The 23,212-nt window shown below is 35.0% G+C and overlaps 1 protein-coding gene across 2 annotated transcripts in view; it reads right to left on the minus strand.

Moving 5' to 3' along the window:
• Positions 1-1,572: 1,572 nt before the first annotated feature.
• Positions 1,573-23,212, minus strand: part of LNPK (lunapark, ER junction formation factor) — a 55,620-nt gene continuing 33,980 nt past the window's right edge. Inside the window, exons 9-14 of one of the 2 annotated variants that reach the window (XM_080928002.1) lie at positions 15,634-15,828; positions 10,459-10,564; positions 9,018-9,088; positions 8,173-8,343; positions 6,749-6,831; positions 2,438-2,573 (exon numbers count right to left, since the gene is read on the minus strand). In XM_080928002.1, the coding sequence (XP_080784128.1) occupies positions 2,565-2,573; positions 6,749-6,831; positions 8,173-8,343; positions 9,018-9,088; positions 10,459-10,564; positions 15,634-15,828 (635 nt within the window). In that variant the 3' untranslated portion in view covers positions 2,438-2,564. Of the gene's footprint in view, positions 2,574-6,748; positions 6,832-8,172; positions 8,344-9,017; positions 9,089-10,458; positions 10,565-15,633; positions 15,829-23,212 lie in introns of both variants that reach the window. The other variant, XM_080928001.1, reaches the window with a different exon arrangement.

A 23,212-nucleotide genomic window follows, 5' to 3' on the forward strand; every position in this document is an offset into this window, starting at 1 on the left:
GGCATTCTGTAAGAACAGTTCTCATTCTTAACACTGAGCCACCTCTCTAGCTCCCCCTTTATATTTCTTTTTGGGGATGTTTTTGTATCTTCTTGGTTTCATCATTAAACTCCATTTCTCTGAGGTACTCATTTTTGAGCAATGCACATCATACATTTTTAACTCTTAACAAGGTGCGGCTAACACACACACACACACACACACACACACACACACATACACTCACACATGCACACACACACATATACACATATACTCACACACACACTCACATATACACATATACTCACACACACACTCACATATACACATATACTCACACATACACACATACACACACACACAAACCTAGTAATATTTACAAACGTAAAAATTTATATGAAGCTGGAGAAATGGCTTAGTGGCTAAGAGTACTTCCTGCTCTTCCAGACAAGTTTGCTCTCTAGCACCGATGTGGCAGCTTATAGACATCTCTATCATTTCAAATGACCCAGGAATCTGGCCTCTACAGACACCTGTCAGACATGCTGGAGACAGACATTTATGCAAGTGAAACACTTATATTCATTAAATAAAAATAAACACATCTTTTTAAAGAAGATTACATTTATAGTTTCAGTTCTCCATTTCTTTAATCTATCATTGACATGTGTAGATGACATTAATGCAGAAAATTTCTGTTCAGAGCAAATGAACTGAATGCTCATAGTTTTCTTAAATTTCATTATCTACCAAAGAAAGGCTCTATGGTCCTTCCATATTTCACAAGGGTTTCAATAATAACAGTAAGAAATTCTACCATATAACCTAATATCTATTAATTATCCAGCAAGAAAGCTAGGCACATCATAGAAATTATTTTTAACTTCCCAGTACCTATAGAAAACATATTATTCATTTCATTTTACAAATTAAATAAACGCAGAGAGGTTAGGTGAAATGCCCAACACTGAAATGCTGACATTCAAGTCCAGTTCCACATGTTTGAATTTACAGGCACTAAACTGCCTCAGAATATTAACAAACTGAGTCCTTTTATATATGTCAGACGAGGTATTAAATCATATACATATAAACTTCTAATGATTGTAAGTATGTCTAGTTTAAATGATCATTCGATAGCAAAGATTAGCAGACACACTACAGTAACATGTCTCCCTATGGTGCAAACTCACTTCAGTTGTTTCAGCCTAAGACACATAAAAGGAAACTAGAACAGATTATCCTACTATGTTTAAGAATAACTAATCTATACCAAAAATATTCCCACCTGATGCTTGGTATACATACTCAATCTAGTGAGTTTCACTAAATTTAACTGCCTTGTCTTCAAAAATGTATTTATTTGTCTCTCAAAGTTAAAAACTACCTATAGCATAATATGTCCCAAAATCAGAAAAATTTAACTTCTGATTAGAAGCAATGAACCTTTTGTCACTGATTTTGAAAGTCTAAATAATAAGAAAAACATCTTAATTTGCAATATATTTATCACACAGTGAGTTCTCCCTACCAAGATTATTTCCAGATAGCCAAGTCACCCATCAAGACACTCGTGAAGAAGTCTAGATATTTAACAAAGAAAAAAGAAAAAGAAAAAAAAAAAAAAAGGCAGCCAGCTCATCTTTATTATCCTTAACAAAACACACACACACACACAAAAGCAATTTATATATCATCATTATATTACAAATATAAATAATACCAAGAATTCAAGTACAGTCAAGTGCAGATATATTTCCTATTAATATGTAAACATAAACTAACTATATACATCATGTGCCTTTGGCCCAGTTGTAAAACAAAAGACATCAAAAGAAATACTGCACTTGACTGTTCAGTTGCACTCTTACTGAGAATTCGTACCAATGCATATGTAACAAAGTTACAGCTCACTTAATGTAAACACCTACATAGATATCTCCTTCCCACTGGCAAATATCTCCAACATTAAAATTTAATGATGAAGTATTCAAACTCTTAATTATGTTTCAATCCCTAAACACTATGGAAGAAATTATTCCTAGCCAAATTTGTTCCTATGTCAAAATGGGTATTATTTACAAGTTATACGTATAGAAAACAATTTTTTAAAAAAACTTTAGAATGCACAAAGTATCTAATAGCTATGTCTCTGCATATTAACTGATACCATGTGCTTTATTTTCAATACCTAGTGGTAGGATGTGGAGACACTGAACTTGCTGGGCAATCTGAACATGAATAATATTAAGTGTGTATAGAAGGCAAATTTTTCTTGAGTACCACAAAATAAGCAGTAACTGACATCAACAAGACTATGAAAACCCAGTTGAAGGCACATGGAAGTATTTACTACTTTGTCACCAAAGAGTCTTCACTTGGTTCAAGATTAGAAACAGAATCAGCTCTGAGAATAGGTGACTTGGCTTCATTTGTTGATGTTTCCTCGTCCTCAGACTCTTCTCCGTTCTCTTCTGGCTCCTCTAGATCAGATGTTTTTTCAATCACTTGGCTTGTCTGTTCTATAACTGGTATTTTGTCATCTCTCTGCTCAGCACTATTATCAAGAACATCTTGTGCTTCTAAAGAGTCTGAAAAGAGAAAAAGACATAAGACTTCAGGGATATCCAAATGTCAAAACGCTAAATAAGGCAGGCCAAAGATTAACATACAAGCATACTTAAAAAAGGGAGAATGGTTTAGTGCTACCTTTTAGATCTTCTATGATAAGTACTCCACTCTATACCACTTAGGAATTAGTATAACTGAAAAACTGGAGGAAATAAACCCATACTTTTATAATTTCACACATAATACACTTCTAAAGATACACCTACAAGCACAATGTCCAAAAACTCAAGGCCTCAACAGAATGTGATGCTCTGAAGTGTAATGATTTGTGAGAACTTGATACAAACTTGAGACACCAGGAAGAGAGAACCCCACTGAAGAACTGCCTCCATGAGACTGGCCTGTGTGCTGGGGCATTTCTTGATTAATGATTGATGTGTGAGGTCCCAACTCACTGTGGACAGTACCACCCCTGGTCAAGTGAACTTGAGTTGTATAAAAAAGCAAGTTGAGGAAGTCATGAGAGCAAGCCAGTGAGCAGCACTCCTCTGTGGCCTCTACTTCAGTTACTGCCTCCAACCTCTTGCCTTGAGTTCCTGACCCAACTCCCCTCAGTGATGGACTGTGACCAGGGAGTGAGAGCTGTACGATGAACTAAACCCTTTCTCCCATGGCTTGGGTGTCTATCACAGCAATAGAGAAACCTAACTAGGACAACAAGGTAAGGGTCTAGAAAACAAAACAAATATAACAATCACCCAGGTTATTGAACAGAAAATCATTTTTCTTACACCTAAGCAAACTGTAAGCAATGTATAAATTATACTTTTGTGTATATACATGAATACGTATGTATGCGTATATGTAGTATGCATGTGTATGTAGGCAGGGCTCTCATTTTCCATCTGTAAGTCTTATCTCCCCTTATCCCTATCTAAGTGCTCACTATTTAAACTTAGGGATCAGAACATGCTGCAGTTTTTAGTGGACTAAGACAAGAAAAGGGGTTCTTTATGAACACAGAATTGTGTTCTTAGTTCCTACCTGGAAATCTACTCCCTTTAAGTTCTACTTTTGAATTTTAATTTAAATCACTTAATAATTTATTAACAAATTTACTAATCAAACTTTTTTAATTATTTAAATTTTAAAAACTGAGACAGAAGAAGGGAGTGAGCAAAGCAAAGACGCTCCAAGTCTCCTGTTTTCAAATCAAAATAAAACTTTAGCTTCGAAGTTCTTCTTCACAGTAAATCTAATATTCTTGCTAGCAGAAAAATAGTTAAAGCACGTGAGTTTAGCAACAGCAAATTTTCCTCATAAATGTTCTTTATGGATAAACTATAAGTATTACTGATACAAACAAAACAAAATGAATCCTGGGGGAAGCTAGCCTGCTTAAGAAGATTCTAGATAAATGCCTTGTAACACAGTCAAAATTTCACAAAGCAAAGTTCTGCACACAGTGTATAGAAGTATTAGAAATCCATGGTTTTAGCATAGTGGTTTAATAAACACAAGCATTGCTTTTGTCAGAACTTGTATTATAAGTATGAGAAGTATTATCTCCTTAAAGAGATATTCTAGACTCCTGGTCTACAGGATCAGTTATAACTACTTTCTTCTTTTACAGAATAAAAGCCTCAGATATTAGTTAGGGGCAGCCACATAATGATGTCTTTGTATGACAATCCAAACAGCTCATCACAAAGGGCAGTGTGGAGTGCTCATGAATCACACTGTGACATGAGCACAGGGACCCCACCTTCTTGTAACAAAACTTAAATGGCATCACTGCACTACTTGAAATCCTAATGGAACCCAGAGAAGAAAAATAGAAAGTCACTCAAGTTTTGTTAAATAAGCAGGGCCGAGAGGAGAAGAGAAAGGACAGATGAAACAATTTCTGATATATGTGAATATATACAAACCATTTCTGCTATAAAAGTCAGCAAGTTCTTCTGCAGGAAACTTAGCAACTGCCAACCATTTGTAAGCCTCACAGAACTTATTCAAAGAATTTTAAGTCATGGTTTTCCATAACTCTTCTGGCCATAAAGCAATACTTACTTGGCAAGAACTTTGCAATTTGCTCAGCCTTCTGAAACCAACCTATTAAGTCATTAAAAAAACAAACAAACAAAAAAAAAAAAACTAATAACATAGGACACAACTCACAAACAACCACTGGCCAAGTTGCAAGAGAATGACATAATAGCAAAGGGGTCAAGGTTCAAAGTTTATTAAATTAAACTTTACCATCTTCAAACTTTACCAAGTCAAAAACAATTTTAGAATTCTACCTTGTATAAAAAAGCTAATACAAAAAAAAAAAAAAATAGAACCATACTACTAGAAATTTCAAACACCTATATTATATGAATTTAAAAAATACTGTGTATATCAATTATTAGAAAATATGAGTTTCCAGCCAAAATTATATTTTAGAAAATATACAGAAAAGTAAAACTTCACTACAACAAAATACTAAAAGATTGAATTAAGCCTTGGTGAGGAGTCAGATTACACACACACACACACACACACACACACACACACACACACAGGAGCCAATGAAATTTCATTATCAAATAGTACAATTTCCTAGAGCATAAGAGAAATACTGAAAACAGAATTCTTATTCAGCCAATATAACCTAATAGTAACAGTACTTTGCTTAAAAAAAATAGATATCAGATTACCAGATAAATTTTATATTATATAAAGTTTACATAACAGTTTTTGCCAATATTGAATAGAAGCTGTACATTTTCGTATTATCATGTAAATACAAGCTATTTTTAACTAAAGTAATTACATGAGCTCTAAACAAACACAAGTAAATGAAAAATGGAAACAATATTTTTCTCAAACATAGTAGCAAAAAAGAATCATTAAACGTATTCAAGAATGTAGACCTTGTTGCTCTGATTACATCTATGAAGAGAATAGCATAGTGTTTTGGAAAACATTTTATTTATCATCATTTATAGTGTTGGGGTGGTACATGTGCCATCACAGGCCTGTAAAAGCCAGAGGCCAACATTGTGGAGCAGGTTTTCTCCGCCTTCCTGTGGACTCAAGGGATTCCAACTCAGGTTATCAAACTTTCATGGCAAGTACTTTTACTCACTGAGTCATCTTGCTGGCCCCAGTTTTGAGTGGGAGGGAAAAACCATCAACCACTTTAATGTCAGCAGAGCTAATTTTTATGTGTCTGTATATTACGCATTATACTTACCATTTAATCATAAAAGAAAATAAAATATTTAAAAGCAAATCCTTTTTGTACACCATACCTAGTACAGTTTTAGAAATAAAGCAATTTCCCTAGTTTTTTGTGTTTTTTTAATCTGTTATCAAAGTATCTAGATGTACAATTCTAGAATTAAAAAAAAAAATCAAAATTAACAGTAATCTCTTCTAAGTTTCTGGTGAAAACTTACCAAGATTCTATATACTGTTCTAAAACGTGATTCAGAAATTTTAAAAGCCTTATCCTAAATGCAAATTCTTCTATTATCAGAATTCAGACTAAACTTAACTGCAAAGACACATGGCATAGACTGGGAGGAGAAAGTCTTAGTTTTAGATGGTTACATAAATGCATACCGATATCTGTTGAAAGAAACCTTCAGAAGGAAGTTTACCTTTTCAGAGTATTTGTAAATCCAGTAACAAGATGTAGTTTCTGCTATCAAGAAGCTATTTCAATATGTTTAAAGATACAAAACGAAAACAAAATTGTTTGCCCAGTTCTCAATTTTCTACAGCACTGGTGAATTTAGAAATCAGAATCTAATCTCCCGGCTACATTGACCATTAGCACAAAATAGATGACTGAAACCACACTGTCTTATTTAATAGCTCAATTTAACTGTACACTACTGCACGAGCAGTATTAAAATAAATGCAGCTCCCTCTGTTCCCCTGAAATACTTGGCATTGTTTACTACAGAATCCAGCTTTAGACTGATACTGTATCGCAGTGTAACAAAAGGAGTCTTGGAGAAAGTTTCTGTCTTCTGAAGAACCAAACAGAAAAAAGATGGCCAACCACTGATGAATCCAAAGAGAAGTGTGAAAAATTACTACTTTAAAAACATCCTTAATGAAACAGAATTACTGTTTCAGTGTTTAGTACTGTGGAGTCATCAGACCTGCTTCAAGTTTGGTCTTCACCTATTAACATTACCTTACTGGGGTTCACTTTGAGCCAGTTAGACTTCATTCCGGAGATTTCAGATAGAAAATGAGACATCTGAGGTATTGTTCTTCCTAGATTAGATGAGAAGGAAAGGTATAGCTGTGTGTAGTTTGCTAACTATCCATCTTGACCTTAGTAGAAGAAATAAAAAATAGGACCCATTATCAAGATTTATATTTTGTTGGCTTTTTTTTTCCTCTTTGGAAAAATAAAAATAAAACCAAAAATACTATTGGTTTTCAAGCATTAACTTTAGCTTTTTCCTCTAGGCATCTTCAGTATAAAATCCTTTATGCTCAGTTCCAAAGGCCTCAATGCCAAGGCAGATGATTTGCATATGTCAGCATGCAGCTCAGAGCATGACTTAAGCAACAGAAAAAGGTTGACTGTCTGGAGTTGATGTTGCAGACTTCCAGATGAAGGTGCATTCGCTCAGGTCGGAAGTGCACAGGCTCAGTCACAGCTGTCTGTGTTCACGTTCTCATTGGTACTTGTTAGTAAGCCAAAAGCCAAGCCCAATTCCACACATATTTCAGGTTCATTCTTCAATGTTAAAAAAAAAAAACTCTTGAATCTCATATTAACCTTGTGAAATCTAAAATATTCATTGTTTCACATAATCCAGCTAAAGCAATTTAAATGCTTTTATAAAAATAAATCAAACATATGTAAATGATAATGCTACTAAATTTGTGAATTTCCAATGTTTTTATACACTAGGCATAGCACCAAAATATCATGGTCTATTTCATAATTTTAGCCATCTTCATAATTTAGAACTAAGTGATAAACAATTGAGTGAATACTGTAATAAGGCGTAGTTGGCAGTTTCTTACTTGACTTTGTCCATTTTTCATGAAACTTCCTTAAGAATTCCTAAGATAGAGCTGCAAAATGAATTCTACGATAAAAGTTCTGACAAATCTTACTACAGGCAATGTTAAGCTCGTGGGCCTCTAATAATAAACTCTCCAAATGAAGCACAGCATTATTAACCAAGTTGTCCAAAACATGCAAAGATGACTTTCCAACTCCTAAGTTTCCTGATTTCTGGTCATTTCTCCCAATTTGAGTGGTAGACACGCACATATTTTAAATATTTTGTTCATACAACAGTCTTTTCAAAATGCTTGAGTTAGATACATCTAAATGATTTCAGAAAAGCATCACTAGTCAAGTCTCTCAAACATTACAAGAGTTCATTCTAAAGGCAATGCTTAACCAACTGGTGCTAAACACTACTGATCATAGCATGATGCGCATGTGAGACTGAAACACATCGTAGCAACAGCTGACATGTGCATGCTTAGGAGTCTGGTAAATTAATTCATTGTCATTTTAATAAATATTGTGCTTATATTAATAGGCTACACACATTACCAACACAAACACTTCAGTTAACATATTTATACCTTCAATGAGCTCGCTTTCTGGTGAGGGCACACTTTCTAGTAACATGGGACCAGTTGAACTTGAGCCTTCCACTGCCTGTCTCTTCTCAAAACTAAACTCTGGGAGCCGTGGAGCTTGAGGTCTTGTTTTTCTTGCAGGATTCAAGAAAAAACAGTAGGCGCATCGAAAAGCTGAACCAAAAAAAAAAAAAAAAAAATCAATCAACCAAATTTCAAAAATTTATCAGACAATTCACAAGATTACTTTTATAAATAGCTAGACTCAAGTTACAAATTTATAACATAAATTTGTTACCTTATCATATAATAGGTGTTCAAATCAACATTAATTTTAAAGCACATTGCATAATTACTATGAGAATATAAGTATTAATTTTAAAGTAGAAAAGGTATAAAAAGTTAACGAGCAGTATAATAGCAAAATTATATAAATAATAATTATTTAAGTAATTGTCTGAACTTGAATTTCTAGTCAATAAAATAATTATATATTTTGAAATCCAGAATCATGTCCAAGAAGATGTTGTATGTTATTTCTGAAGCATAATTTATCATGTGAACATTTAATAACAGCTCCATGTGAAAATAATTGATGACCTTAACTGTACATGCTAATGCTTAGATCCCACCCCCAATAATTAAATCAGACTCCCTGTAGATAGCGGAACATCTAAGACCAGCTGGCTCGAGGCTGTGTATTATAAGAAAGAACCCGAGTTATCTTTTATGAGTACCTGGTCAATATATATAGGCAGTAACTAAATAAAGTGACATTACATAGGAGTAGACGAGAATTATATACTTCAGAGCAAAATGTTTCACCTTAACTATCCATAAGTCCTTACCAATATATTCAAATTCTTCCTTCAAAGCCATGCCATTGTGAGAAAAACACTGCTGACATATGAGGGCGTACCTATTCCACAGGGAAAACAACACACCAGTTACAAATGCAGATAAAGCTTACTGGAGAGGCCACTCAGCTGTGCCATAATAAATTAATGCTATCAAATCATTAACCACCAGTATGAAGGGTAGTTTAAGAGTTAGCAGTGGTGGGGTGCTTGCTTAGTATGTGGAAGATCCTGGTTCTTTTCTCAGCACCTAATAAATAAAAACTTAAAAATAAAATAAAAACAGGGCATAAAGCATTTAAAAGTATACACACACACACACACAAAATTATGTGTATATGTATGCATATATACATCTAGACATCTCTATACCATTTATACACGATATTAAAAATAAACTAACGGACAGCTGAATATATTCTAAGTTCACAGAAACAAGTTTAGTAGTCAAGGGCTTGAGGAATGGCCCAGAAGTTAAGGTCACAGCACATGCTGCTCTTCCAGAGGACCTGAGTTTGATTATCAGCGCCCACACCAAGCATCTTACAACGACCTGTAACTACAGCCCCAGTGGATTCATGCCTCTGGCTTCTCTGTGCACTTACATTCACATACACACAATAATAAATATTTTTAAAATAAAAATTTTAAGTTCACCAACAATTTTCTCAATGATTTATTTCTTGGGATAATGGCTTCCAAATTTGTGATTACATAAGACTGGAAATAATGAGGCCTTCTTAGAAATTTATAATAAATGTTATAAAAAATTAAAAATGAAAAAAGGCCCTAAAAATCTTGCAGAAAATACATCTAATTCTATATAATTGGGGCCAATAGTAAATTTTTATAAGATATGGTTCATGTGTTTCTCATTTATCAGTAACACCTAGATATTGTTCTTATTTTCTGTTCTCTAATCAGAACTCAAGAGATTCTTGGCTTAAATAATCATTCACTCTGTTTTGAATAATATACAACTTATTTAAACATTAAACTATAGTCCCTTTATGAAACTGATACCAGCTAGTAAAGCTGTGAAACATGTCTTCATGAATTTTTGAAAGTCTACATATTCACAAATGCTCTTCACCCTCATAACTACTGTCCTAGAGTTATGGTAAGGACTAATAATAATCTGAGAAACATTTGAAAAACAATAAGAGCTAATAATGCAAATTGTTTTCATTACTATTGGAAGAATTTCCATCACTAGCAACAACAGTGATTCATATAAAAGTTCGATTCACATTAAATAGTTTGAACAAAATAATTCAATTTCTCTAATATAACAGCAGACATAAAAAAACACAAATACAAGCCAAACATACACACACATACACACACACACACACACACACACACACACACACACACACACACACACACACACTGGCCAGTGTTCTTTAACTACTAACGTAACAGACATTACCTGTTCTGTGGACCATCACCAACTAAATATTCAACAATTCTATCCAGAGCACCTCGTTCTCGGGGGAGAATGGGTCTTGCTAAAGGTGGACCTGGAGGATGAAGGCCTAGCAAATTAAAAAAAAAAAAAAGACATTTGTATGTATAAGATACACAAGATTCAACTTCCAAAGCAGTCTAAGTGTATTAGAAGACTTAAAAAATTTTTAAGCAACAAAGTACTCTTATAAATCTCTGTAGAGCATTAAATATTCATTAAAATTACCATACTATAAAAATCAACTACATATGTAACTATATCAAAACCATCAACATATAATTCATTAGGATATGAAACTATGTTGGGTTCTGTGCTAACTAAATGTAAAAATAACCTACTCCTAAAAGTCTATGATACTAATTTGAAGTCTCCCACTTCGGACTCAGAGTAACAGACTGTGAGAAATATCTGAAGTGTAAGAAGAATTAACAACATGAGTATCAAGCAATAGCGGTTAAATTTCACTTAAAACTAAAAACCAACACAAGACAAGCCCCAGTCTTTTCTTTTGTCGTTTTGGTTTGGTTTTGCTCATTTTTTCCCATTAATTTCACATTTATTTATTTTACATCCCAATCGCTGCCTCCCAGCCTTTTCTTATAGACAATTTGTAGGCAGAAACAGGAGGCTAAACTCAGAAGAACTGTAGCTGTCTCCCAGAGTTGAAAAGACTGAATTCTGGGGAAACCAATACAGTTCAAATTCACAGGACAGTGCCAAAGAAGAGGGTCGACATGAAAGTGGAAAAAGCACGTACAGAAGAGCTATCTAAACACTCCGCAGATTCCAGATGAGCCGTGCATCTGAGGAAACCGTCTGAGAATAGAAAACTTTTCTTCAAAAAGTTAAAGAATACAGTATTCCCAGAATGACTGCCTATTTAGAAGAAAGCTTGAAGAGGAGGAAGAGAAAGAGGAGGAAGAAAGAAGAGGAAGAAAGAAGAGGAAGAAACAGAGCTGTAATTTGCAATGTCTTGGCATTCGAAAAATACTAGCCACATAAGCAAACAAAAATTCAATATATAATAAAGAAAAAATAAAAATTGTTTCAGATATGACTAAGTTGGCAGGAAAAAGTACTAAAACACTTATCTATGTTCACGTGTTTGATTATCTAGTAGAAAGACTGGGTATGGTAAGTAAAGACAGAGTGAAAAACCAAAATACCAAAACTAAGTTCCAAACATGAAGTCTACAATATATAGAGTTTAAAAAAAAAAAAAATCAACAGATAGGATAAACAAACATTTAGACATTAAAGAGATAGCAATAGAAACCATACACAATAAAATAGAAAAAGACCAAAAATTAAGGGGGCAGAGATCACCAGTAAGTTGTAGAACAATATCAAATAGTCAAAGAATTTTCCAAAGAAAAATATATACATAATTAGGAAATACATATTTTTCCAAATTTGAAAGTTTTAAAAACCATGCATCAAAGAGTCTTAACACATCCCAAACACAAGACATATAATTTTGCACCCCACCCTCCAAAACTGAGCAAACTGCTTAAAGTAGGCTAAAAGGCACATGGCAGAGGAAAGGAGGGCAGAGTGACAGCAGACTGTCACCAGGTCATCTTTAACATTTAAAATGAAAGCTGTCAGACTAGAGCACATATCTCGCACAAATGTCTTTAAAAATGAAGGCGATGCAAAATGAGGTCTTCCCCTGATGCTCAGACACAAGGATCTAGCACTGGCCACACTGTATTAAGTGGCAATAGATTAAAACCTGACCCGGGCTGCAGTGGAGTGGGTGTGTCTGCTCCCCTGCTGGCACTGGTGGTTCCTACAGAGGCCCTGCTTTGTTTACAAGGTCCCATACAAATGCTCACAGTGACTCCAGGCCTCAGATCTAATGCCTTCCTTCTGTCCTCCATGGGAGCTAGGCTCACAAAAACATACAGCAGAGGCTGGGGGTGAGCACCTTTGATCCCAGCACTTGGAAGGCAGAAGCATGTTTAACGCTGGCTTACACAACAAGTTCTAACTCAGTCAAATTCACATAGTGAGACTGTATACTGGTTAAAAAAATAGGAAGATTTATAATATGTACAGAAATAAAATGTAAAAATAAAAGTAAAAGGGAAATAAAAAGTAGCAGAGTGTGAAAGGTGAAAAATATAAAAGTAATATCCCCAATAATATCTGAACGTCCAATAAACTTTTTTAAAAATACTAAGTAAATAACACAAAGGACAAGAGAAGGAAAATGTAAGTATATTATTGTCAGATCTTTAAAATTGTATGTGAGATGGCATCATATCACTGAACAACTGTGACTACAGATATTTACTAAACCTCAATACAACCACTAAAATCGCATGCCAAAAACAAGTTTTAGCAACAATATGACAGTTAAAAAAGAAAAAGGTGAAATGTAGTCCTGAAGGGATAGAGACAATGAGGGACAGGGCAGCCCACTCATAGGACAAGTGAGTTTACTTCATATGGAACATTTAAACTCAAACCCTCACATAATCACTGCATCAATTCATGTGTTCCCCACAATCCCATGAGGAAACAGCCTGTCTGACTGAGTAACAAAAGCAACTGTGATTTACATTATATGCTTTGTATAACTTTTTAAATAAAAATAGGGAAATAAAGTAAAAAATTAGAAAATATATAAATGTGCTAACACTAAGCATAAGAAACCATGAATGACCATAAAGTTTACAATGACGACGGCATCAGCTTATCAAGAACACGGGTCCAGCAAGATGGCTCAGCAGATAGAGGTGCTTACCATCAAGCCTGATGACCCAAATTCAATCTCTGGAGCCCACATGGTAGAGAGAACCTAATACCCCAAGTTGTCCTCGCACCTCCATACACATGTACCACCGACGCATAGGCACATCTCAATGAATAAATGTGACAGTTTTTCATTAAAGAACAACATACCAAACAGTTAAGTGCATCATAACAAAGCTTCAAACACAAAAAACAAAACTAACAAAATTTTTTAAAAAGACAGATATAAAACTATAGTTGACAGCTTTAACATTTTTCTATCAGTAATTTAATTAAATTATATCTGCATCAAATTAGGAAATAAGAGACTTGGACACTCACTATTAGCAGCTTCACCTAATGGACTTTAGACCAGCTCTGCCCGACAGGAATAAATACATGTTTATTCAAGCAGACAGAAAGCAGTTACAAAGATTTGACATAATGGGTCATAAAGCAATACATGTAATCAGTTCCAAACAGTACATGGCATATTTTCTGACTAAAGAAGAATTAGAATCAGCAACAAAAAAAGGTTTAAAACTCAACCAAACTTTTGGACTAAGTTATATCTAAATAACTCCGTATACAAAGCAAATCAAAACAGAAATTGGAAAATACTTAGCTAAATAAAAAGTAAATAAAATATATTAAAAAACATGTACAGCTAACAGAGCACTTAAGCAAACATTCTACCACTGAGCTATATTCCCAGTTAGATTTTAAAGGCATTTACATCACTTAACTTACTGAAGTATTGTACTTTTTTACATATTTAAAGTAAACAAGTCCACAAAACAATGTGGGCACATAAAAGACTTTATTAAAATATCTTAACTTTTCTGCACCTTGGTAAGAAGCTGGTTAGGTAACCTGGGTAACTTTAACAGTAGCATATCTTAACACCCATGCTACACGGGCAACAGCAAGTAAGTGCCTACAGCAGTTACTGCAGGAACACTGGGCATTTTCACAGTTTGGCAAACTATCAAGTGCCTGCTGGTTATTGATTTTCAAACATATGGGATCACTGTAATAATATAAATTAAATTGATTCTCTTTGTAAATATGTTAAAATAGAAAAATGAATTATTAATCTTCTCTATGATAAGTTATTTAACTCCTTCACATTTTGAGGCAATATACAACATAAATAGTATTTCCAAAGAAGCTAATTAAAAACTTGGGCAAAACATACTTTATTAATATACACATGAAATTTAAGCTACAGGTGTGTATACAGCCCTGTGCTATAATATGTAGTCCTTACCACTATGTAAGTGGTTAAGTTGCATGTGAGTTAAAGACTCTTACATTACACAATCAAAATTTGAGTTTACAAGTTATGGGTATCTCAAATTATTTTTAATCCATTTAACTTTTCAATTTCACAAAATATATGACTATTTTTTATCATTGCACATAAAAATTTGAGGCATTATTAAAATCACCTTAAATGCTATAAAATGTTTATGTATTTTATTTATAGTCAGTTCTTTTAATTTGTAAATCAATAGTTTCCTAGTCTTCTATAATCTCAGTTGAGTTTTTAAAGGAACACAAGCAAGAATCTACCATAAGTAACACTGGGTTTTTTTTTTTTATATATATAAATCCTTTAACTACCTATCTGATTAAAGTAGTATCTAGTCTCAAATCATTATAAACTCAAGTTATACCTGAATTAGAATTAAATACCATAAATATAGCTTACTTTTATTTAATAATCTAACATGGAAATATACATAAAATAATGTCATCTGCTAAAGCAGTGAGTGGATTTCCATGACCCCTAATAACACATAATAATAAAAAAGAGTGTGTTATACTCCTGAATAAAATCAACAGATCTATCACACTCCTAACAGAACTTAAAAGGAACCTATCAGAGAATACTACAGTTCCATACCCTAGAAGGAAAAGAATCTACTAGCTCCTATTTACAAAAGTAATATCAGGCACCACAATGCTTGAATATTTTTCCTGAAATACGGTAATTGTCATGTTTTACTGTCTATATGAGAAATTAGCAAGGAATATAAGTACTTTCTAAAGCATTCCCCTCTATCTCTACCATATATAAATCTGGAGCCAATCTAAGAATTGAATATAAAAAGATAATGCTACACTGTAGACTACAGAATGCTACAAAGTTTTATTGCCATTTAAACAAAGAAGCCATAACAGTTAAATGAGCTCAAGAAATAGGTTTTGGTATCACAAGGTGCCAGCTGTAAAGAGTTATAGCTAATTGAATATGGAACTCCTGCTTAATCAGATAACTGCTCTGCTACTTCCAAATGAAATGTCATTTCCATACTGTCTGAAAATGGCCCATTTTATTGGTAACCAGAGAAAACAATATAAACTGTAAATAACATTAAGTGCTCTGTTTACCCATTCCAGGAACTGAAGTAGCAGGGGATCCAAGGCGCCTGGATAAGGCTGGAGCAACAGTTCTTTCTGGTGGTCCCCCAGGAGCTGAAGCGTCCTTTGATGGCCCAGGAGATACTGGAACTTGTGGAGGACCCTGATTAGAGTTTGCTGGTGCTGGGGAAAGGTTTCTCTGAGCTGCAGTTCGCTGACGAATCTCTGAGAACAATAAGCACATTTAGACTTAATGTCCAGTATACCGCATTAGCCATTATCATAAATGATTTGGGCTAAAGACACTGCATTTGACCACTTATAATGTGAACTCTACATAACACCAAAAGTAGAGGACTCCGTTTATGAACGCCTAAGTCAACTGTATGTTTATACAACAAATTTTGATTTGTCTATCTACTGACATTTTAAAAATAAAATTGCTACCCAGTTATGTGTCACATCTTTTTATAAGCCTTCCTATGATACAAAAAAGGAAACATCAGAATTAGTGAAACTTCAAACAGCAGATTTGCTTTAAAGACTAAAAATAGTAATTAATAATAGTAATATATATTACTATTATTATATATATATTACTATTATTATCTAATAGTAATATATTCCAAAATAATAAAATAACCCAAGCACTCATAAAAGCTCCCTGCACTGTCTGACTGCCTAGCTCTTCATACCACGTTATCTTTTGCCACACCTATTTGTACCACACACTCAGAGAAGGAAACTTCCACTCTGAATATATAGTGTTTTCTTATACTCAAACCTTAGCTTTCAGTTTTAAAAATTACAACATTCTCTGTGGTAGACTGGTCAAGTGTGCTACATTGAAGTTGTTTCCTGGTTTGTAGTTGTATTGGATAACAGCCTGCCACTCCCCCTCCCCCATATTGTCTATATCAGTTTTCAAAAGTTGCAAAGTTGCAAAGAGGCCCATATGGCTCTCAGAGCCATTACTAACTGGCTACATGGAATATTTCCTGCTCCCTACTAGATGACATAAATGAAATTCTAACATTCCCTTTTACACCTAGTGTTAGATATTATATAAAGAAATCCTTCGTAACTTTTGAATTCTGCATGTCATATTAAACTGTCACGGGCCTAAATGACTGAGCTGAAACTAAAGAAATTACATATGTTTATTGGCCTAAACAGTAAAGGTGCATAAAACACTTTGGATGTGGATTCTACCTGACGGTTTTTAAATTTGTGTTTGTTTAGCCAGGGTGCATGTGTCACAGGCTGGCCTCAAGCTCCCTAAGTAACTGAGAATGACCTGAGCTGGTCTTCCTGCCCTCCTCCTAGGTACTGGACTTAGAGGCAGCATCAGGGCTAGGACCTCCTGTATACTAGGCAAACATTCAACCAACTGAGCTACATCCTTAGCCTTAGGGTAAATTCTTGACAGAAGTATGGCTTAATATTTTCATTAATAACCAGTCAACAAAATTCAGTCACCAAGTGTGAGTATATACATATCTACACTGGTTATAGATTCAAAACTTAAACCAACAGAATCAAACCACTATGTTAGATTAAACAAAAGAAAGGAAAGTTTAAAAGTAATTATAAAACATTTTATGACAAGACTTTTATGACAAACTTTTAGCTCTACTGTTTAGTTCATATGCATGCTGCCTTTTCTAAATCAATGAGGTCTCTTAATTTCACTTCCTCATTATGTAGCCTAGGCTACATGGGGAGACCAGGGTAAAAATAATAAAAATAATAATAATAAAGGACTGAGGTTATAGTTAAGTAATGAAACATCTACCAAGAACATGCAAAGTCCTGAATTCAATCCCTAACACTAGAAAAATGAACTAAAAAAATAATGCAAGCAGTCTTAAGCAATCTAGCTTCCACGGTGATTACTTTTTTCCAGGGAATGAAAAGATGGCTTAGCAATTAACACATCTGCAGGCCTTGCAGAGTACTTAAGTTCAGTTCCCAGCACCCATAAGGTAGCTTACAACTGTTTGTAGCCTCAACTCCATAGGCACCAAGAAGTCATGTTACACAAATGGGGTGTGTGTGTGTGTGTGTGTGTGTGTGTGTGTGTACATACACAGAATAAAAATATTTTTAAATGACTTATTTTACATTTAAGTGTTTTGCCTTCACGAATATAGGTCCACTTTCTGCATGCTTAGTATCCTCATCAGATCCCCTGGAACTGGAGTTACAAATGGTTTTGAGCCGCCATATAGGTGCTTGGAATGGAGCCCAGGTCCTCTGTAAGAACAAATGCTTCTTACTACTGAGCCATGTCTTCAGACCTTAAACATTTCTTTTTTTTTTTTTTTTTTTTTTTTTTTTAAGTACAGATATTAAGGTGATTGGAGGGATGGTTCTCCCAGAAGAGTTTAGTGGTTTTGCCACAGGACATGCTCACTTACAATGGTCTGTAACTCCCGTTCCAGGGAATCTGATGCTCTCTTCTAACTTCTTCCAGCACCAGGCATGCATGTGGTACACAGATAAACATGCAGGCAAAATTAAATAAAATACAAATATTAATTTACAAATTAAATATTTTACAAGTTATTTCTGAGTTTCTTTAGTGAAAATCTAACTGCAAAAAATAAGATCTGCATCTGTAGCTTTCTGTTAATAATTTTTGAGATATTCTATAATAAAAATAACTAACCTAATTTTATTTTTCAAAATTGACCTAGGCATTTTCAATAGTGATTTAAATATCAACTCCCAGCTCATGGAAGCTACAGACTACCCACAGAACTATCTATCTCCTTAACAACAGGAGATGAGACTGTGCAAGCACACCGTTGCCTGCAGACTCTCACATGGAAAGGGTAGCGTATCTAAAGCACTATACTGCCAGGCATTATTTTTATAATGCCTCTCAAGAGTCTTGGTAGATAATCTGGGTGATTTACTGATGACTCTTCCTGCCCTCTACTTTCCAAATTTAATCATTATCAAACTACATCAATCTACCCTTGAATATTCTCTCCTCTCCTCTCTCTCTCTCTCTCTCTCTCTCTCTCTCTCTCTCTCTCTCTCTCTCTCTGCCTCTCCTCCTCCCCCTCCCCCATCTCTCCCCAGTGGTTCTGACTACCTAATGCTGTAACTCTGTAACACATTTCTTCACGTTGCGATAAACCCCAACCATAAAATTAATTTCATTTTGCTACTCTATAACTGTAATCTTACTACTGCGATGAACTGTGATGTAAGTATCTGATATGTAAGATATCTAATATATGACTCCTGTAAAAGTGTCATTTTACCCCCAAAAAGGGGTTGAAGCCCATAGGTTGAGAACCACTACTCTAGTCTCTTCTTTATCCTTACATTGCTCTGTTTGGTGCATGCCCTCCTCTTGTATTTGTAAGAGATGACATAATTGGTTTATATGTCTCAGCTTTGTTCTCTGTTCTATCCAATCTCCAAGGTTAAAACAGTTTTCTTGATTTAGATTTCATCTTATACCCATCACAATGGCTAAGAGCAGTAAGACAAATTACAGCTCACGCAAGCCAGGATATGAAGTAGGAGGAACACTTGTCCATTCCTGGTGAGACTGCAAACTTGTACAGCCACTATGAAAATCAGTGTGGCAAAGTTCCTCAAGAAGATGGGAATCGATCTTCCTCAAGATCCAGGTATGCCACTCTGCGGTATACACAAAAGACTCATCCTTCCAGAGACTCGGTCAGCCATGTTCACTGCTCCTCTGTTCATAACAGCCAGAAGTTGGAACAACCTAGATGCCCCTCAACAGATGAATAAAGAAAGTGTGGTGCATTTACAATATGGAATGTTACTCAGCTGTTTTAAAAATAAAATGATGAAATTCCCAGGTAAATGGGTAAGACTAGAAAAAAAAATATCCTGAGTGAGGTGACCCAGGAAGCTGTTGAGTCAATGATAACCAATGATAATCTGCAGAATCACAGAGCTTAGGTACAGCGTAAGGAACATAGGGGCAGATAGATTCCTCTTAGAATAAAGAAATAGAATAGTTATAGATGAATGGAAGAACTGGAACAGGAGGATCAAGTGTGGTAGGGAAGGAAAAAGAAGGATAGGCAAGGGAGGGACTATGAGGAGAGACAGCTAAAATTAAGGGCCATTTGAGGCATAGTATGGAAACTTAATATAGTAGCCTCCTAAAATATACAAATATATGAAGGCAATCTAATGAATTGCCAAGTAATGAAGGAACAAAGCCACAACTGGACACTAAATGATATGTCCAGTACTGGAAGCTTCTTGGCCAAATGGGTCCTATGGAAACCCCCAAACAATGCAGGCTGTTGTCAACATTATAAGTGATTCTCTACAAACTAATGGCAAAGTCCTATTGCTGAAGACAGTTCCTTCATAACTCAATGAACATGGAAAAGTCCCAGCTAGTGTCTACATAGAGCCTTCACCCCTACATTAGATCACCTTTGGTACAGGAAGGTACTACACATGCTACCAAAGGAAAATGTAAACACCAACCCAGCTTCAAACCCTTTGATTCATAATGGTGTCCTGCCTGCAAGATGTCAGTACAATGGTGGGGCAAAGCTTAAGAGAGTAACCTATATCTGATTTGACTTACAGCCCATTCCACAAGATAAAACCCATAACCAACACTGCTTGGGTAGCCAAGAACCTAAGATTAGATAGCCCAAGGACCTAAGAAGAAACCAAATACTACTGTTCTACTAAAAGAACAAAACAATAAAATGACTTCTAGTGACATTCTGCTACACCAGTACCTTGATCAGCCATCAGAGAAGCTTCCTCCTATAGCAAATGGGAACAAATATAGAAACCTACAGCCAGACAATATGCAGAGACGAGACTTGAAACATTGAGCCTTAACCAGGCTCTGTCTATCAAATCCCTCCCCTTAGGTATCAGGGAACCCCACAGAAGAGAAGGTTGCAGAGGCAGAGCGTATAGAGGACACCAAGCAAACAAGGCCTTCAAATCACATTCACACGCACAGAGAGAAGCAAATCTGCAGTCCTTCAAGGCACCAAGTGTTTACATTCTGTCACTGTCCATGGGGTGACCCCTTGACCTGAGGAGCACTTTCTCAAACTTGTTCTCAGAGAAAATTATGGAGATTTGTTTCTACTGTCTACTGTGCTCCTAAAGTACACCAACTATTTATATGTGTGTAGTATGCCCCTTTCAGTAAAGAGCACTTAAGGAGGAACTAGAGCCTTATTTCCTCAAGATATGATAAGGTTAACTGGCAAAGAGTATAAGCTTAATAAATCTCAGTGAAAATGATCTATTTTCTTCCTACATTTCCATTTAGAATTTCCAACTCCCCATTACTTGACTCACAGGCACGATAAATAGAACGATGCCCCCCACACCTATAACAGCATTCCCAAACCTCATAAAGTTGTAACTAAACTTACAAATCAGCTCAGCTTTTGTTTGCTCACTACACTGAAGATCTCAGACTAGCTTTAGGAGACTGTCTTGCCTCATTTGCTGTTGTCTGGCACTTCAAATTAAGCATGTGTTTAGCATGGTATTTCTTTATCATAACATTACTTTTTTCTCATGTTGATATCTTAATTCTATTCTGATTTATTTTTTAAGTCAACTCTGAACAACTTATACCTTGTAATTGATCAATGTCCCACTTGATAATTATCTTGGAAAATTTAAACAAAATTTGGAAATTCTAAAGAAAAAAAAGTTGCCATTTACTTTTGTCAATCAACATACTAAAAGTAATCTCTAAGACTAAGATATTGTGACTAGCTCTATGAAGGAGATTCTGGATTGCACACAATGAGAAGCAAAAGCACAATAAATAACTACACATAATGTCATAAACACAGAGCTAACAGTACGCTACAGAGTCTAAGACAACTGGGGTTAAACTCAGCGATGCAATACAGACAGGATTCCTGGTACTGAGGGGGTTTGAGATGAATACTGAAAACACATGGAGATAGAAATGTTTTTGCCATCTATTTTAAGATATATGTGGCAGTTTTAAAAAAAAAGCCTTATAGATAAAATTAAGGGAAAAAAAAGACCCTAAATCTGCCTAAAAATGAGTGGAGGCTATCTATGTGCTTTTCTCTTGAATCTGTATTGTGTGACTGTTTGCCCAAGAGAATACAAGTATGCAAATCCCAAGAACTCCCTGTCCCTGGGACTCTTAGCTTGAGATCCTAGCCATTACCTGAGGACATATATTATCTATGTGGGGAGAACCAACAGACAGCACCAATTTGCCACCATGGAAGTAGACCATACAGCCCCAACAAAATAGCCAAAACTCAGGATGGGGACCAACCTGAGTACCTCTATGAAACCCAGGGCAAATTGAAAGTCTCAGTAAAATACATAAATGTTAAAAACTAAGTTTTAGAACCAGTTGTTCATTATTGATAGTTATAATAGTATAAAATTAACAATTAAGAGCTAAAATGTCATTTTTTATTATTGATAGTTATAATGATACAAAATTAATAATGAAAAACAACTAAAATGTAAAATTTTTTTTTCATGAAGTTTTTCCAAACTCTTTTCTTAAACACACACCCCTCCACCCAGCAATATATGAACTGTCTTTCCACTTGCTATAGAGTAACAGTGATTTATGACTACTTGAATTCTAATGCCATAGAACACAAATGCTCTAAAAACCTACTTATTCAAGAAGTTATAATCTATCCACTAAAATAATTTTTTTCTTAGTATCTAGCATGGTAGGATACAGTGGAAACTTTTTGCTAACTGTGATATAAAAGGCACCTCCTGATAATTTGATCTTCTCCCTAATACATTTAGTCCTGCGGTTACAATCCAGCTTCAAATCATGTCAGTAAGATAAAGGTAAGTAAGCCACATTTACCTTCCCACTTACTTCCTCCAATCACAAGGCAGTCTACAATTCATTAGTCATTCAAGGCCAGCAAGCTCCATTTGAAAGCCAAATGGTACTAAGCATTTTAGACTCTGCAGACAATCAAGCAAGATCTCCATAGCATATTCTTTTTTGCGATGTTTAAGATTGTCTAAAAGTGTAAAACCCATTCTAAGGAGAAGAACTGTAGAACACAAAAGCAACAAAAATATAAGCTGTTTTACAAGCAGAGCTTCCAGGCTCACTGTCTTTTCACTATCTGTCACCTTATGTCCTTATTTTCTCTCATGACTCTCAGTCCAAATACTCGTCCCTCAAAAAAAAGAAAAAAAAAAAAAGTTGGGGCCTGGTTCAGCAGTTAAGACCACTGGCTGCTCTTCCAGAGAACCAAGTTTAATTTCCAGAACCATGTGGCAGGTCACAATCATTTGTTAATTCTAATCCTAAGGGACCCAATGCCCTTTTCTGGCCTCCACAAATACCAAGAACTCACATGGTTCACAGACATACAAGATGAAACAATCATACACATAAAAATAAATAAAAAAGCATTCCCTTACAAATTCACCTCCTTAGCCTTTTACTAGCTCACCTAATTCATTAGTCAAAACCTTGACCCTGATTAAAAACAACTGTCTGTATTCATGTTTTCATCCATACACTGGACAGTCTGAAACTTATGATTATTTTAATTTTATAAATCCTTGACAGTACCCTGGCATTCCT

Source organism: Micromys minutus, assembly GCF_963924665.1.
Source record: "Micromys minutus genome assembly, chromosome: 13".
In the NCBI taxonomy this organism is placed as follows: Eukaryota; Metazoa; Chordata; class Mammalia; order Rodentia; family Muridae; genus Micromys; species Micromys minutus.